Source organism: Spermophilus citellus (genome assembly GCF_964194105.1).
Source record: "Spermophilus citellus genome assembly, chromosome: 2".
NCBI lineage: Eukaryota > Metazoa > Chordata > Mammalia > Rodentia > Sciuridae > Spermophilus > Spermophilus citellus.
The window spans coordinates 159,025,984-159,043,850 of record NC_138183.1 but is presented as its reverse complement, the minus strand read 5'-3'; the positions used below and the strand labels follow the sequence as shown (position 1 = coordinate 159,043,850).

Below are 17,867 nucleotides of genomic sequence, written 5' to 3'. Positions count from 1 at the left end.
ACATCTGCGGCAGTGATTAACCAAGGTGTTTTTTTTTTTTTTTTTTTCAATATCTATTTTATTATTGCATTTTTCCCACACCATAAAGTTCTATTTTATTTTATTTTATTTATTTATTTATTTTTTGAGCTCATACAAACCTAGGTTAATGTTTTTCTGATCAGTTTTATTTTTTGACTGTGTTTTATTTTTTGACTGTGGAGTTTTTAAACATTGCAATGGAGATTTCACCTAGGTATAGTTACAAGGCCTTTATTTACTATTGTCTTATGTGTTGTATGTTGTGTGCACACTTCTGTTTTGTGTTGTATGTCTGTATGTATGTATGTCCATATTTCTTATATGAGGAGCGCTCATGAAAAAATGGATCCAAATTTTTTCTTTATTCACGTGATTTATATGGTTTAATTTAAATTAGGTGAACAGCTGTTAATGATTGTTTTTAAAGATGGTTAACAGATCTGTTTGTTTGCTAATTTAAATTTGGTAAACAGCTGTTAAGGATTGTTTTTAAAGGAGTTTAACAGATCTGTTTGTTTACTTTCACCTTTCCTTTTTATTATATTTAATAATTCTGTTCAGGATAATGTCTCTTTAACATCATTGCCAGAATTCCCATCTCCATCCCAGTGCCGGTGAAGACTAAGATAAAACCAAACTACAGCTTCTATGATAGCAATCACAGTAAACTGTATAAACTGATGCATCAATGAATATAACTCAACAAGTAATGCTATCAAGGACTTGATTTACTTTGGGAGGAAATGGACACATTGATAGACTCCTCCAATTTGAACTGCTTCCAGAACTTGCCTGGACTATATATCAGTTGCATACATTGTGAAATATCATCTGGTGCACCGAATTGTGGTACTGCTGGCATATCTTTGCTGATGGTGTCACCAGTGATGCAATTTCCTTGCCAGCTCACCCCATGTTTATTGTGGTAATACTGGCATATCTTTGCTGATGGTGTCACCAGTGACGCAATTTTTCCAAGGAGCCATCAATTGGCTTAATGTCGTGGCATTTCTGTATCCTCCTCCCTTCTACTAGTGATGGTCTAAAATTTGGGGGCCAACAGAGGTGAGGCAAAGAACCTCACCCCCCCACTGGCACCAAGGCAAAATTTGGGGGCCAACAGAGGTGAGGCAAGAACCTCACCCCCCCCACTGGTGCATAGGCCTATCCACAAGCATGGCTGAATGCTGGACCGGTAGTCAGTGACGGGTTGATCTGATTACAATGGATTCAACCTAAGACAGGAAGCTGACGCCTAAAGGTCAGTTCTCCCATGACGGGTAAGAACCATATGTTAAATTGGACAACCTACCAGGCACGGTCCATAGCCACATTGCTTGTTGCTTAATTAAACAGAAGGGGGCAGATGCTAGGAGCCACAAACAAAATATAAATGGCACCTTTGGTTGTAAAGTGACGCCAACTAGCCACTGAGGTATTATTATGCTAAGATTTACATTCATATGCAAATTGGGCTCCTGCTGTTCACCTTGGCTTGCTACAGGACTCTAGTTACCGGACTGCGGGAGAGTTCCCATTGGTTGGGGAAAGATAGTAGGAGGAAATTCCGGGGAAGGTCCGGGACCCTGGCTCCGGGAGGCGCGCGGTTCCGGCAGACGCCCGCGTGGGAGGACCGGGTTTGGCTTGCCTGCGGCGGCTTTTTCAAAATAAAGTTTTGTTCCTGCTTGACTGGCTCCTGATTCTGTGCCCAGCCAAGACTGCGGCATAACACAACACCTCCTAAAGTTCACAATTCACCAGCAACTAACCCTCAAAGATATTGAAGTGGATGAAATATAAAGAATTCAAAAGAAAGATTATAAAAATTATTAATGAATTCCAAGAAAAAACAGAAAGACAACTGAATGAAGTAAGAATTATGGAGATTGAACAATACATTTTTGAATAATGAATCAGTAATAGAAGAAATCAGGAGAAATTTAAAAATTCTTAGAATCAAATGAGAATAATGATTCAACATACCAAAACCTCTGGGACACTATGAAGGCAGTTCTAAGAAGATAGTTTACAGCAATAAGTGCCTACATTGGGATTTACAGAAAGATCCCAAATAAATAACCTGAAGATACATCTGAAGGTTCTTGAAAAAGAAGAACAAACAATTCCAAAACCAGTAGAAGGAAGGAAACAATATCAGAGCCCAAATTAATAAAATTGAGAATAAAAAACAACAAAGAATTGGCAAAGAGTTGGTTCTTTGAAAAGATAAACAAGATTGATAGCCCTTTAACCAAACTAACCAAAAGAAAAAGAAGATCCAAATTAATAAAATTAGAGATAAAAAAAGTAGAAATCACGACAGACATCACAGAAATCCAGAGGATCTTTAGGGACTATTTTGAAAACTTACACTCCAATAAATTGGAACACATAGAAGAAATGGACACATTCTGGATGCATATGACCTGCCAAAATTGAATCAAGAGGACATAGAAAACCTAAACAGATCAATAACTGGTAATGAGATGGAAGCAATAATAAAAAGCTTTCCTACAAATAAAAGCCTAAATGGAATCTCAGCTGAATTCTATCAGACCTTTAAAGAAGAACTAATACCAATGCCCCTCAAATTATCTCATGAAATAGAACAGGATAGAACACTTTCAAATTCATTCTATGAAGCCAGTATCACATTCATACCAAAACAAGATAAGAACATATCAAGGAAAGAAAACTATAGACTGATATTCCTGATGAACTTAGATGCAAAAATCCTTGGTAAAATATTAGCAAATCATATTCAACAATATATAAAGAAGATTATACATCATGTCCAAGTTGGTTTTATCCATAGAGAAGCAAGGATGGTTTACCATACACAAATCAATAAATGTAATTCATAACTAGAATTAAGGACAAAAATCACTTAGCCATCTCAATAGATGCGGAGAAAGCCTTTGACAAAATTTATCATCCATTCGTGATAAAAATACTGAAGGAACTAGAGATAGAAGGGATCTACCTCAACATTATAAAGGCTGTCTATAAAAACCCCAAAGCCAGTCTCATAATGAATGGAGAAAAACTGAAAGCATTTCCTTTAAAATCTGGAACAAGACAAGGATGTCCACTCTTACCACTCCTATTTAATACAGCACTGGAAATTCTAGCCAAAGCAATTAGGCAAGAGAAAGAAATAAAAGGGATAAAAATAGGAAAAGAAGTCAAATTATCACTGTTTGCAAACAATAGAATCCCATACTTACGCAATCTAAAAAGTTGCACCAGAAGACTTCTAGAGCTAATAAATATAGCAGGAGGTTAAAAAAACAATATACAAAAATTAATACTTTAGCTGGGCATGTCTGTAATCCCAGCAGCTCGGGAGGCTGAGGTAGAAGAATCATGAGTTCAAAGCCAGCCTCAGCAATGGCAAGGCACTAGGCAACTCAGTGAGATCCTGTCTCTAAATAAAATACAAAATAGGGCTGTGAGTTGGCTTAGTGGTTGAATGCCCCTGAGTTCAATCCCCAGTACTGAAAAAAAAATGTAACAACTTCCTAGCAAAAAAAAAAAAAAAAAAAAAAACACCTCAAATCAATTTTATTAATTTGGGCTCTGATATTGTTTTTTTCCTTCTACTGGTTTTGGTTTTGGAATTGGTTTGTTCTTCTTTTTCAAGAACCTTCAGATGTATCTTTGGGCTATTTATTTGGGATCTTTCTAAATCCCAATGTAGGCACTTATAGCTATAAACTTTCTTCTTAGAACTCCTTATAACCAAGGAGGTGACAGACCTCTACAATTAAAACCATAGAATGCTAAAAGAAATTGACGAAGTTCTCAGAAAATAGAAAGACCTCCCATGTTCATGAATAGGCAGAATTAATATTGTTAAAATGGCCATACTACCAAAAGCAATATAAAGATTTAATGCAGTTCCCATCAAAATACCAATAACATTCTTCACAGAACTAGAAGAACAGTCCTAAAATTCATTTTGAAGAATAAAAGACCCATAATAGCCAAAGCAATTCTAAACCAAAAAAAAGCAATACTGGAGGCATAACAATACCTAACTTCAAATTACACTACAGAGCAATGGTAACAAAAAGCGCATGGTACTGGCATAAAAACAGACACACAGAACAATGGTACAGAATAGAAAACTCAGAGACAAACCCACACATTCCCAGTTATTTGATCCTTGACAAAGCTGCCAAAAACATACACTGGAGAAAAGACAACCTTTTTAAAAAATGGAGCTGGGAAAACTGGTTATCCATATGTGAAAGAATGAGACTAGACCCTTATCTCTCACCCTGCACAAAAATATCAACTCAAAATAAATCAAAGATTTAGGAATTGGACCAGATACTCAGATACTATGCAGTTCCTAGAAGAAAACACAGGGTCAACACTACAGCATATAGGCACAGGCAATTACTTTCTCAAAAGTACCCCTAAAGCTCAGGAAATAATGCCAAGAGTTAATAAATGGGATGGCATCAAAATAAAAAGCTTCTACACAGCAAAGAAAACAATAAGGTAAAGAGAGAATCTACAGAATGGGAAAAAAATATTTACTAGCTATTTTTCTGATGAATTATTAATATCTACACTATAAAAAGAACTCAAAACTTAACACCAATAAACGCAAATAACCCTATTAATAAATGGGCAAACAAATTAAACAGACACTTCTCAAAAGAAGAAATACAAATGGCCAACAAATATATGAAAAATGTTCAATATCATTTACAATTAGGAAAATGCAAATCAAAACTACACAGAGATTGTATCTCACACTGGTCAGACTGGCAGTCAGCAAGAACACAATAATAAATGCTGGAGAGGATGTGGAGGAAAAGGAACACTTTTACACTGTTGGTGGAATTGTAAATTAGTACAAACACTATGGAAGTCAGTATGGAGGTTCCTCAAAAGACTAGAACAACCATATGACCCAGCTATATCACTGCTAAGTATCCTAAAAAACTAAAGTCATAATACTACAGCGATACATGCATACCCATGTTTATAGGAGTACATTTCATAACAGTCAAACTTTAGAACCAGCCTGGATGTCCATGAGCAGATGAATGGATAAGGAAAATGTGGAGTTATAGTCCACAATTGTGTATATATATACAATGGAATTATAGTCAGTCGCAAAGAAAAATGAAATTATGTCATTTGCAGGAAAATAGATGGAACTTGAGAACATTACATTAAACAAATAAGGCAAACTCAGAAGGTCAAGGGTTTTCTTTCATATGTGGAAGCTAGAGAGGTAAAGGAAAAGAAAGGTGTGGAGATCTCATGAAAATTGAAGGGAGATCAGGAAAAGAAAGGGACCAGTGGGGATAGATAAGGGGAGAGAAAGGGGAGTACTAGGGAATGATATTGGCCAAATTATATTGTTATATTGTGTGCATGTACAAATATGTAAACAAATTCTATCATTAGATACATATATAATGTACCAATAAAAATATGCAGATTAAAAATATAATTCTGAAATTTTTACATGCTTTTCATTTAAAGCTAATGTTAAGATTTTATATTTAGAAATAGATTTGTGCAAATATTAGTTCCTTTATGTACTTTTCCCCACATTGTCTAATGTTTGTACCATTACCATATATTGTATTTATATTCAATGGAAAGATTTTTAGATTTTTAATATTCCCATTTGGATTGAAGTAATTCCTCCAATACTTTTTAGTCTATTTTCTTCTTCTTTTCCCCTCTCAAGAACATGTTCTGCTTATCATATAATAATAATGTTTTGAGAACTAATTACATATTGTGTACATTGTAAGTACTTTGCTTATATTCTTTGTTAATCTCCATATCAACCTTTGAAGTTACTGATTACTCTCATTTAACAGATGAGGAATCTGAAAGTGAAACATCTAAGTGGCCTATTCCAGGTCACACAGCTAAAATACCACAGACAAAGTTTGAGCCTGGGTCTATCTGACGCATAGCCAAAGTGCCATACTGCTATATCATACTGGTTTCAAGAGCTTCTTGATTCTCTGTGTGTTGGGATGACTGCCAGGCAACTAAGTAAAAGCCAGTTTTGGAATCAACTCAATACTCCTTTAAGACATCCTTAAAATTAAATTCAATAATTCAGTTTTCATACTATGGTGGACAATAGAAGACTTATTTTGTAATACAGATAGGGGCCTCTCTCTGTCTATGGAGAGATGGCCTTTATTTGTCAACTCTGACAAACTCTCATGTGTATTTCTAAAAAAAATAAATAGGTATGTAATTACAGAAATAAACAGTGCCTCATGTTATTTTTGATGAATGTTTAAGTCACAAAATTTCAATCATAACCCAAGGAAGAAATGTAATTTTCATATGAGAAACAAGGCTTAAGAAGAAAGGACCTTGCTTTTAAGTCTGGTGTTTATTCAAAGCTTATTTTTTTAATAACTGAAGATTAAATGGAGAGAAAGCTTACAATACATTGAAGAAATTTCAGACAGAGAAATTTGCATTGCATTTTTAACAGCAAATAGTATCTTAGATATCCCTCCTTGGTTTTCCTTTCCTCTCTTTAACTATATTTACCAACTAACCACAGGTCAGAATTCCTCCATGCCTGTACACAGATGGTGGATAATCCATAGTCTTTTTTTTCTCACTCATTTCAAAATTTTGAGTGAATTAAAGAAAAAATTTCTCTTGTTATAATAAAGTTAAAATAGCTACCATGCATCATATTAAGCAAGTTTGTATTATTTCCAATATTCACAACATTCCTCGTAAAGGATAAATACAAGACTCAGAAAAGTGGTTCTCTGATTTACCCAAGATCATAAACCTCCAACCTAGAAATTAGTGATTACAGTTAGAGAGAGAAAAGGAGGAGCCAGGAGGTATAGTTAAGATAGTATTTATCATTAATCACACAACAGAATTGGAATCCAAACCCAAATGTATTTGACCTCACTAATTCATGTGGCCACTTATATTATTTGACTCTGAAAACCTAAAAAGAGAGAATTAAGTAATCTAACTCTTGAAGTGACACAAAAATTCATTAACCATCTATAAGACATTAAATGTATATATTATCCTAATCTTCTGGGATCAATTCTATTCCATAATTTATTTTTTCAGAAATAGTATAAATACAGATAATATAAATAAAATGTATAAATATAAGTAAATATCAAATATTAATAAATACACATTGTGATTCCTTTAGATTATTATTTTAAGGATTAAATGATCAAAATGTCTTATAAATAGAAACTTCCATTAATGAAATCAATCAAAACAACCATGATTAGAAATGATAATTCTTTTGTTATGATGAAATTAACAGGTAAATTATTTGCCCCTACTAACAATGTAAATTGTAAGAATTTTCTCTTAACATTGACTGGTATTTGGCTTTTCTGATAGAGATTTCTTAGACTAATCCACATCTTTGTTCAGGTGACACAATTGTTTACTGTAGTTTTGTTATTCATTCCCAGGAAACATGTCCAGGAAGCAGAAATCAATCATATTTGAAATCTTTGTTCTAGCATTATATTCTAGAAAAACGGATTGTAATAAAAAAGGGCCTGAAGTCAAAGGGGAAAATGAATGAATATATTTTTTATTCTACTTTTATTTTTGAATCTTGAGACTAAATATTTTTTCTTTATATTAGAACTATATATATATATATATATATATACATACTTTCTATATATACTTATATATAGTATATTTTTTATATAAATATACAGAAAATATAATTTGCTTATTCTTCCCAGTAGTTACACAGACAATAACCATGTTTGTGTTCATGGAAGTCTTTAAGAACTAAACTTACCTAACTATTTAATTTCATTTCCTAAAACTTTTCTTTACTTGACTAATAATTATGTATTAGTACAATGTTCCCTTCATACTTCATGACTCAACTCAATTAAAAAAAAATTCATTATACATCATAGACTAGGCATTGCTGAGCTCTAAGGAAAGATAAAAAGATGAGTAAGATTCTGAAAGAAACATGTAGCAACTAAGAAATAAAGCAAGAAGAGTAAGATGGATACCATAACCAAGAGCCAAAGTGCCATGTAATCATAATATGGAAGCAATTAATTCCAATTGAGTACACTTGTAATGGAAAAATTAGAAAAGAAACTAATATTAAATACCTACAATGAAAATATCTTTATTGGTAGACATTATTCAGTCTCGACAAGTATTGTGAAACTTAGTTTTCAAAAAGTACTCTTAGGGCTGGGGATGTGGCTCAAGCGGTAGCGCGCTCGCCTGGAATGTGTGCGGCCCACGTTCGATCCTCAGCACCACATACCAACAAAGATGTTGTGTCTGCCGAGAACTAAAAAATAAATATTAAACATTCTCTCTCTCTCTCTCCTCTCTCACTCTCTCTTTAAAAAAAAAAAAGTACTCTTAATTTTTTCCTTCAGTAACTGTGGTATATGATGCCTAGAATTTAAGTAGAAGGTAGAAATTGTCTCCCAAAATAAATAAAATTAAAATTTGGTAGGCTCATAAAAGGTAAGATCCATACAACTTGAACAGAATGAGGCAAAGCCCTATGCCCTTCCTCTCCTGTCTCTCAGTGGATCTTTCCTGATGTTTCTAGCTTCTTTTTAGTTTAGCCTTCAGCACTAGGGGAATCACATTGAGGAATTAGCAATGCAGCAGCTTGTCAGGCTTTGTGTGTGTGTGTGTACACACACACACACACACACACACACACACACACACACATGCTTTCCTCTGTCTGAAGAGGTTTCTTCCCTATCTTTCCAACAACATCTGGCAGTTACTATATTCATGTTGAAGAATGGACATCACCTCTGGGGCATCTTTTCCTTGTCTCTACTCCCAATCCTTACACAATCTAGTCTGAATGAAAGGTTCCTGATTATCATTTCTTTGATTGCACCCTACACTAACCTCATCATGGAGCATTTGAAACCATTATCTTTTTCTCCACAAGTCTGAAGACACCTTACAGACAGGAATTGTGTTTCATTTGCCCACAGCTTGGAAATGTCACATCAGAGGTGCTTATCATGGGTGGAAATATATCCTCCCCCAAAAGATATATTGAAATTCTAACCTTCAGTACCTCAGAATTGTGACCTAATTTGGAAGTAGAGTTGTTGCAGATTAAATTAGTTAAGATGAGATGATATTGGTGTAGGGGGCCACATGGCTTCCCCTGGAATAGGGTGGGCTCCTACTCTGTATGACTGGAGTCCTCATAAGAAGATGGCCATGTGAAGACAGAGACACAAAGAAGAAGGCACACTTGGAATTATGCAAACCAAGGAATATCACAGGTGGCCAGCAACTGCCAGCAACTACAAAAAAATAAAATAAACCCCCTAGGTTTCAGAGAGAACATTGCTCTGCACATCCTCCAGTACTGTGAGACAACAATTTTTTTAATATTTATTTTTTAGTTGTAGTTAGACACAATACCTTTATTTCACTTATTTATTTTTATGTGGTGCTGAGGATCAAACCCAGGGTCTCTCATGTGCAAGGCAAGCTCTCTACCGCTGAGCCCCAGCTCCAGCCCAACAACTGTTGTTTAAGCCACTCTTACTTTGCTAAAGCAGTCATAGGAAAACAGCTCAGCACTCAATAAATTTGGATGAATATATGACTTAAAATTTTTCCCTGCCTATTACAAATCTGTACCTTATTCTTATTTCTTCTAGCCTTGATCTGAACTGTATTTCATTTTACCTATATTTGCCTGTTTTATAGTTTATATGTTAACAAATCTTCATACCTGCACTAACTTTGACTTTTACACTTAGAAAAACTTACTGGCAGATGTGCACTTCTTGACAACTAACACAGGAAAAGGAGAGATCGTAGAATAAGGCTTTGTTCCCAGATACAAGCAACTAAGAACCTGTTTTTCTTTTATCTAAACAGGTTGGCAGAAGTTTTGTTTTTGTTTTTTTAATTGATACATTATAGTTATACATAACCATGGATTCATTATGCCATATTCATCCATGCATATGACATAATTGATCAAACTCATTCCCCAGTATCTTCCCTTTCTCTTCCATCCTCCCTCCCCTTCAATCTGCTTGTTCTGCTGATTTTCTGTTATTATTATTATCACTATCATTATTATTAATATTATTATTATTATTATTTTAATTAGTGTGTTATATCTAGATATATATGAGGGGATTCATTGTGGTACATTTGTACTTGGACATAGCATAATTTGGAAGATTTTATTCCCCATCTTTACTGTAGACTTAGGTCATGGCATACTGTTTTGAGTTTGTCGATCCCATTATCTTGCTGCCAGTTAGTGGCAATTTAGCCTGGTGGTCAATAGCTTAGACATTGTCAGATGGGCTGCAATCAAATCCAGTCTGCCATTTAATAGCTGGGATAAGTTGTTTAACCTTCCTTCACTTTACTTTCCTCACCTGTAAATTGGAGTAACAGTAGTATCAAATTTCTGAATTGTTAGAAGAAAATAATGATATGTCTATAAAGTTCTTAGTGTAGTTTGTATAGCAAGGTATTAATAAAAGTTAGTTAACATGTGTAGAAAAAAGCCTCCATTTAAGAACAAACCCAAGTTATTTCATAAAGCAAAATCCTCTGGAATAAAAACTGGATTGCGCTACAAATGAAAAAAAAATAGAAATCTATTATGGGAAAAAGCATTTTAAAGTTTTGCCAATACCAGGAAAAAAAGGGGGGAAGAATTCCACTGTCCTCAGGCACAAGGCTTTATTGAAAGACTTACCATGTTTTCCCCGCTTTTAAATAGGCTAAAAAAAGAGATGAGATTCTCCAACTCTTAAGAAAACAAAGAGAAGAAAGGATCACGGTAAGACTGAGAGTGAAGCATTCAAATAAATCTATCTGTAGGATGAGCTGCAGCAAGTTTTCAGAGGACTTGTAATGGATCCCTTGAATCTAGATGCCTGTGGTCTAGAGCCTTCTGTATATTGGAGAGAAGCAGGATATAGAGATAGAAATTAAATAATCTGGCAATCCTTAATAAACCAAAGTTATCTCCAGAGTTTGTAACTCCCCTGGCATAAGAAATGAGATGTTATTATCAGTGGAATCTTCTGTTCACATATTATGATGCTATACAATATTGACATAGGCTATGCCAGTGCTAATATTTGTTTACAATAATTGATCTTTCCTAGATCATAAAAAATAAATGCTAAATGATAACAAGCTTTATAAAAATAATAATGATACACTATAAACTTACAGAGGCACAAACACACACTACTTAATCAACCTCAAATTCCTGTATATGGAACATTTCTGACCTGATATTTTCCAGATTTTAGAAGCTTATCTTTATGAACTCTGTGATTATTTTTACCTTAGGTTCTTTTCAAGTTGAGTATATTTTGGTCAGTGCAAAAAATAAAATTTTTCTTTCTGATTTTTGTTTTGTTTTAGAAAGAACTGATTTCCCTTCCTTATAAACCCAAGCCCAAAGAACACAAAGCAAAGTAAGTTTACTTCTGGCAAAAAAATATTCTCATCTTTTTACTTATGGTCTAGAGAAGCACTTCTTTTTTCTTACTTTGTCCCCTACCTTAACATCTTCTAAAAACCCACCACACTATGTTAGGGTTTTCTTTCCCTGAATAAACTTTCTTCTCCTTGTAGATATTAAAGCCTTTGTGCCCACTTGTATAGTTGTGGAACATGGAAGGATAAGTTTGTGCTAACTGGAAAGCAGATTGCATTCTCTGGGCATACTCTCTGTCCTTTCCTTCTCATCCTGGACTGTTGAGTTCACCTACCACCATGCTCTCCCAACTCCACCTGCCCCTACCCCACTCACCCTGCCATCTTTAGTGTATCAGCAGATTTTAGATAGCCAGCTCTAATCCCACCAGTCTCCTGTTTAAGTTGCTAAAACTAAGTTCATATAGAAAAGACTTTAACTTCTCAGTGATGGTTAATAACTTTATCCCTGAAGAAATGTTAGAATGGGATTGGGAACATGTTCTAGAGGAGTTTGAAGGAAATCAGCTATCAGTTAATCATTATAGCACCCCTAATTTTTTTAAATCTCCATATTTGTATTAGGACTGAAAACCAATGTGGCTAACTCAACGTTAAAAGAAATATTTATTTTTCATATTATATTCAGGGGAGAAAAGCTGGCTTAATCTTTTTTCTCTTTTGCCTATGGGAAGGCAGAATCTTGTCAAGACTAGAGAGGGATTTGATTTACTGGGACCTGACTACCACTCTTATATGAAAGGTGTTGTAATGTAGCCATAGTATAGAAAAATAGTTTATGACTGAAATAGTAATAAGACTGAAGAAAATTTTTCAACAGCTCCTAAGTTTAGTGTAAAGTACATAATGTTAGGTTTACACCTTTGAATCCCACCATATAGTTATTGGTGTTAAACAATACAGATAACTAATTTTCAAAGTAAAAAAAAAAAAGAAAGAGTTGTGATTCTTACCTTACTGATCTTGAGGCTGACTCCCTTTACTGTTATCAACATAATAGCCTTGAAGAAGAATAAATATGTCTACACATTTTTAAAAAATCTTTTAATCACCCGGCTAAGCCTGGCAAAGTAGTATATGCCTATAATCCCTGCAGTTCAGTAGGCTGAGGCAGGAGGATCACAAATTCAAAGCCAGCCTTAGCAATTTATCAAAGGCCAAGCAATTTAGCAAGACCCTGTCTCAAAAAATAAAAAGGAATGGGGAATGTAGCTCAGTGGTTAAGCACCCCTGGGTTCAATCCCTAGTACAAATCATCATCATCATCATCATCATCATCATCATCATCATCATCTGGCTATATTGTCTACATGATACTCAGCAACTTAATTTCTTACTATTTAGCCAGATGATTTGACTTATCTTGTAAGCGTAAAGAAAAACTAACCCAATCAAACACTTACTTAACTGATTAAAATAATGGATGAAAACTGCTACTTTGCATCAAACAGACATGTTGGATGCCATTTCTGCATGTATTTTTTTCTTTCTTTTTTTGTTTTATTAACACATTCTAGTTATACATAATAATGGGGTTTCTGCACATATTTTTACAGAACTTCCTACTACTACCCATGTTGACCCACTTAAAAGTAAAACATTATTTCAAAGCTTAGATAGATATTTATTTGAAATTTTTAAATGTTTATTTAATTACTTTTAGAGTATACTGATTCTCTTCTCCATCCTAAAGCTAAATTTCATTCCATTCACAGTGATATCTTCTTCCTCTGAACTTCCAAGAGTTACTGTCTATACATTCTTCTGACAATGATCTCTTAAATAACTTAACATTTCACATATTTTTTCTACAATTATAAGCTCTATGAAACATTGGGTAAAAGTGCCTAGCACAAAACATACATGTTGAAATTCAGAAAATATTTGTAAAAACAGTTTAGTTCAAGCAGAGCATGATGACACATACCTGTAATCCCAGCAGCCTGGGAGGCCAAGGCAGGAGGATTGCAAGTTCAAAGTCAGCTTCAGCAACTTAGCAAGACCCTGTCTCAAAATAAAACATAAAAAGGGTTGGAGATGTGGCTCAGTGGTTAAGCACCCTGGGTTCAATTCCTGGTACAAAAAAAAAAATAATAGTACAAAAATATCATGTCATTCAGTTCAGTATTAGCTAATTTAGAAATCGATATTTTATATTATTCATTGATTCATACACACTTTTTAAATCTTGTAAATATCTTAGACACAATTGTAAAATACTTTAACTTTGCCCTTTTTTCCTCCCTCCATTCTTGCCTCTCTGCCCATAATTCCCCTACCTACAAAGATAGAGCCTTAACATCCCTCCTTTAAGAAATCTTTTTAGGGTAATCTGGGTGCCCTTCTATTAGAAGGAAAGAACTGGAAAGTGTGTTTCTAGAAAGGTTTTAGTAGCAATATGTTTATTATCCACCTCATGAATATTTCCTTTTAAGAGGGCTAAGTATAAGAAACAACGTTTAATACAAAGAAATCACTTATCAATGATGAAATCTCAAGAATTTGGCTCTTGAGTGAACAAAATATATTTAGGGTACTTCTTCTCCAATGCTCTTCAAATCACACTTCACATTTACAATAACCATTTCTCCTGATATAACTTTACACTTGGTTGCAAAGCCTAAAGCATATTCAGAATCCACAACAGTGAATTTTTATTGGGGAAATTTTCAAAGTTGTTTTCATGCTATATCATGTTCACAATGATAGAGTTCTGTGTATAGAAATTGATCCATATTATTACCAACAGGGAAGAGGTATCAGAAACAGATAAAGAAGACCAAGAAGAAGTCAAAGCCTTGAGCTGATCTGCTTGGTACAGAGTAAAAGATGGCTCACTTATATCTTCACATTGAAACAACCTACACTTACATAGGATCATTGGGATCACTAAAAAAATTTCTAACTTTGTCAAAGGAAATAAAGATAAAGAAATAAGAGTTAAATGTGCGTAATTCCATAAATTTTACCAGTTACTGAATACTTGGGTTAAAATGGACAAATAAAAGTTAAGTAGACTTCCATAAATTTTATGTCATTGAGTATTTGTATCTATTTTTTATTGTATACTACTGTTTGACATCACATCATAATTTCCTTTCTCATCTTACATATTCTCAAAGTCCTATTTACTATTTTTATTTGAAGAGTATTTTCAGAATTTCTGTATTTGATCTATATTGTAGATATCACATAAACAAGAATCAGAGGCTTTATGGCTCCAACTGGTAGACTATTAGTAAAAGGAAAAAAAAAGAAAGAAAAGAAAAAAAGGATGAGAAAGGGCAGTCTTGAAAACTTAAAAGTCTTTTTGTTTTAAAGAATAGTCTCTTTTTCAAAATGTGATTTATTCCATTTTTAGAACATGTTTGAAATCAGAAATGAACTGCTTCTAGTTCTGTAACCAGCTCAGCTTGCCTGTGTTTTACACACAGGCATATAACCCCATTGCCAACCTACTCCCCAAAAGTTATTCACTTTGGTGTATACTGGAAAAGAAACAGTTAAGATTTTGTCTCTTCTGCATCGTGTAAATGGCAGTCCAACTCAGGGTTGTACATTCTACCTCCGCCCCCACCGCCCATGTTTGAAGTTCTATTTAGAACCATCATTCACTTCAGAGTCCTGGGCATAACCTCTCTAAGATGCAGCCATTATCCACAACACACCAAGTTGCAAAGGAGGCTGGAAATAAATCTTTAGATGAGGGGAGGAGTATCTGCCTACTTAAAATTCAAGGACTCTATGGCTAAAAAGCAAAAAAAGTAGAGAAGAATAACAGCAATTTTCTGGCACATCACTATTTGGACAATGTATTAGTCACCTTTTTGTTACTATGACTAAAACACCTTACATAAATAACTTTGGTTTATTGTTTCAGAGGTTTCAGTTCATGGTCAGTTGGTTGCATTGCCTTGGGCTTGAGGTGAGGCAGAACATCATGGCAGAAGGTTGTAGCAGAAGAAGGCAGCTGCTCAGCTCATGGCAGAAAGAAAGCGCAGGGGCTGGGGGAGGCTGGGCACCAGAAATAAGTTTCAGGACATACCCCCAGTGACCTACTTCTCCATTAGTCCCACCTCATAGTAGTCCATTCTGCTATCAGTGGACTAATCCACTGATGAGGTCAGAGTCCTCGTGATCCAACAGCTTCCCAAAAGCCCCACCTCTGAACATTGCTGCCTTAGGAACCAAGCCTTCTACATCTGAGACTCTGGGGGACATTCCAGATCCAAACTATACCAGAGAAAAATGTGTGGAACAAAAATTTAAAAAAATTGGGCTTAGACAGGAGAAATTTTAAAAATTATAAATTGACAATCCCATACCAGCACCATCAAGAATAAAAGGTACCATGTCAGATTGATATATCTGTCAGATCTCTACTGTGAAGATAAACAGAGCAAACTATCAATGCCTAAATTTTTAAAAATGCATTTTTAGTTGTAGATGGACACAAATACCTTTATTTTATTTATTTATTTTTATGTGGTGCTGAGGATAGAACCCAGTGCCTCACACATGCAAGGCAGGCACTCTATCACTGAGCCACAATCCTAGCCCCAAAGCCTAAACTTTTTAATTATAAGTCCCTTTGTTCTGATTCCATGTTCACTGAGACATCTTTTCTATCCAATGAAAGAATATATGTTCAACAGGTCAACATAAACATCAGTTTACCTGACAGTTACATTTCTCAGTGTGTAATTATAGTACAAGTTCAGCATCCCTAATCCAACAATCTGAAAGTAGGAATCCTCCAAAATCCACGTTTTTGAGTACTGACATGATGCCACAAGTGGAAAATTCTGCAATTGACCTTATAAGGGGTTTCCTGTTGAGGTGGAGGTACACTAAAAATATTATATAAAACTACCTTGAGACCATGTGTTTTGGCTTGGTCCTGTCCCAAATATATATCTTTATATATGTGCAAATATTCCAAAGTATGAAAAAATCTGAAATTCAAAACACTTCTGGTCTCAAGCAGTTTTGAATAAGGGATACTCAACCTATAGTCTCTTAAATTATGTTTGAGCTAGTTGGAGTAAGGATTGATCTCTGGGCCAAGATAACTTTATCAAGAAAAATTCCACTTTGTGAGCATTCCTTTCCATATGGCCAGCCTTCCTTCCTATATGGCCAGATTGTGATGGTTAGCTATTGCTACGACAATACTACATAACAAAGAGGTCTAAAACAATTCCATACTTGCAGGTCAGCTGGGATCTGGCTGGTCTGAGCTTAGTCAGACAGCCCTACTTCAGGTTACAGCACCTAGAGCAGTTTTGTCACACTACAAATCTATCAACTGACTGAGGCAGCTCTGCTCCATGTTTGTGGACCAGTAGGATATCTGAGGTATGTGCCTACAACAAAGTGTAGAGAAGAAAGAGAACAAATAAAAATATGTGAAGCTTTTACTGGCCTACACTCAGAAAGTTCTGGCTGGTTCTGTTGGCCAAAGAAGTCAAACACATGGTTACACACAAAATCAAGGGAATCCTCTGCCTCTTTAGTAAGGGAAACTATAATGTCAGGGTAAAGGGTATGTGTAGTGGGAGATGTGAAAAACTAAAGTCATTATTATAATATACCATACTTGGTTGACTGTAAACCATAACAATGTTCAATTTGGACCAAAGTCAGTGTTACGGTTTGTATATAAGATGTCCTCCAAAAGTTTATGTGTGATGAGACAATGCAAGAAGGCTTAGAAGTGAAATGATTAATTTATGAGAACCTTAACCCAATCAGTGAGTTAATCCCCTGATAAGAATTAATTGAGTGGTAACTGAAGACAGGTAGGGTGGGCATTGGGGGCATGCCTTTCGGGTATATATTTTATATCTGCTGAGTGGAGTCCCCCTTCTCTCTCCCCCCTTCCTGATCATCATATGAGCCCCTTCCCTTTGCCACACTCTTCCACCATGATGTTCTACCTCACCTGAAGCCCTGAGGTATGGAGCTGGCTGTCTATGGACTGAGATCTCTGAAACCATGAACCCCCAAATAAACTTTTCCTCCTCTAAAATCGTTCTTATTAGGTGTTTTAACCACAGCAGTGAAAAAGCTGACTAAAACAGTGAGGTTATCAAAGGGAAGACTCAGGACACAATTATTTGGAGCAAAATGATAGTTTCTTTAAGTTGTAAAAAAAAATGCTGTAATATTGGAAATAAATCCTTCCCAAGTGACATTAAGTTTCCATCTATCTGCACATTCACATGCATATTTGCCTTGCCAAATCCTCACAAAACTTTTAACCCATAACTAATATTACCAAGAGTTCAATGAAACTTAGGCAAAAGAACTTCCCAAAGGCCACAGAGATATTAAAG

General features: G+C 35.0%; 1 protein-coding gene across 1 annotated transcript in view; it reads left to right on the top strand.

Moving 5' to 3' along the window:
• HOATZ (HOATZ cilia and flagella associated protein) overlaps positions 1-14,336 on the top strand; it is a gene marked incomplete at both ends in the record, with an annotated part of 36,582 nt that extends 22,246 nt beyond the window's left edge. The window contains 3 exons of the mRNA XM_081280299.1: positions 10,799-10,858; positions 11,455-11,507; positions 14,279-14,336. Coding sequence (XP_081136425.1) covers positions 10,799-10,858; positions 11,455-11,507; positions 14,279-14,336 — 171 coding nt within the window. The remainder of the gene's footprint in view (positions 1-10,798; positions 10,859-11,454; positions 11,508-14,278) is intronic.
• Positions 14,337-17,867: the final 3,531 nt, after the last annotated feature.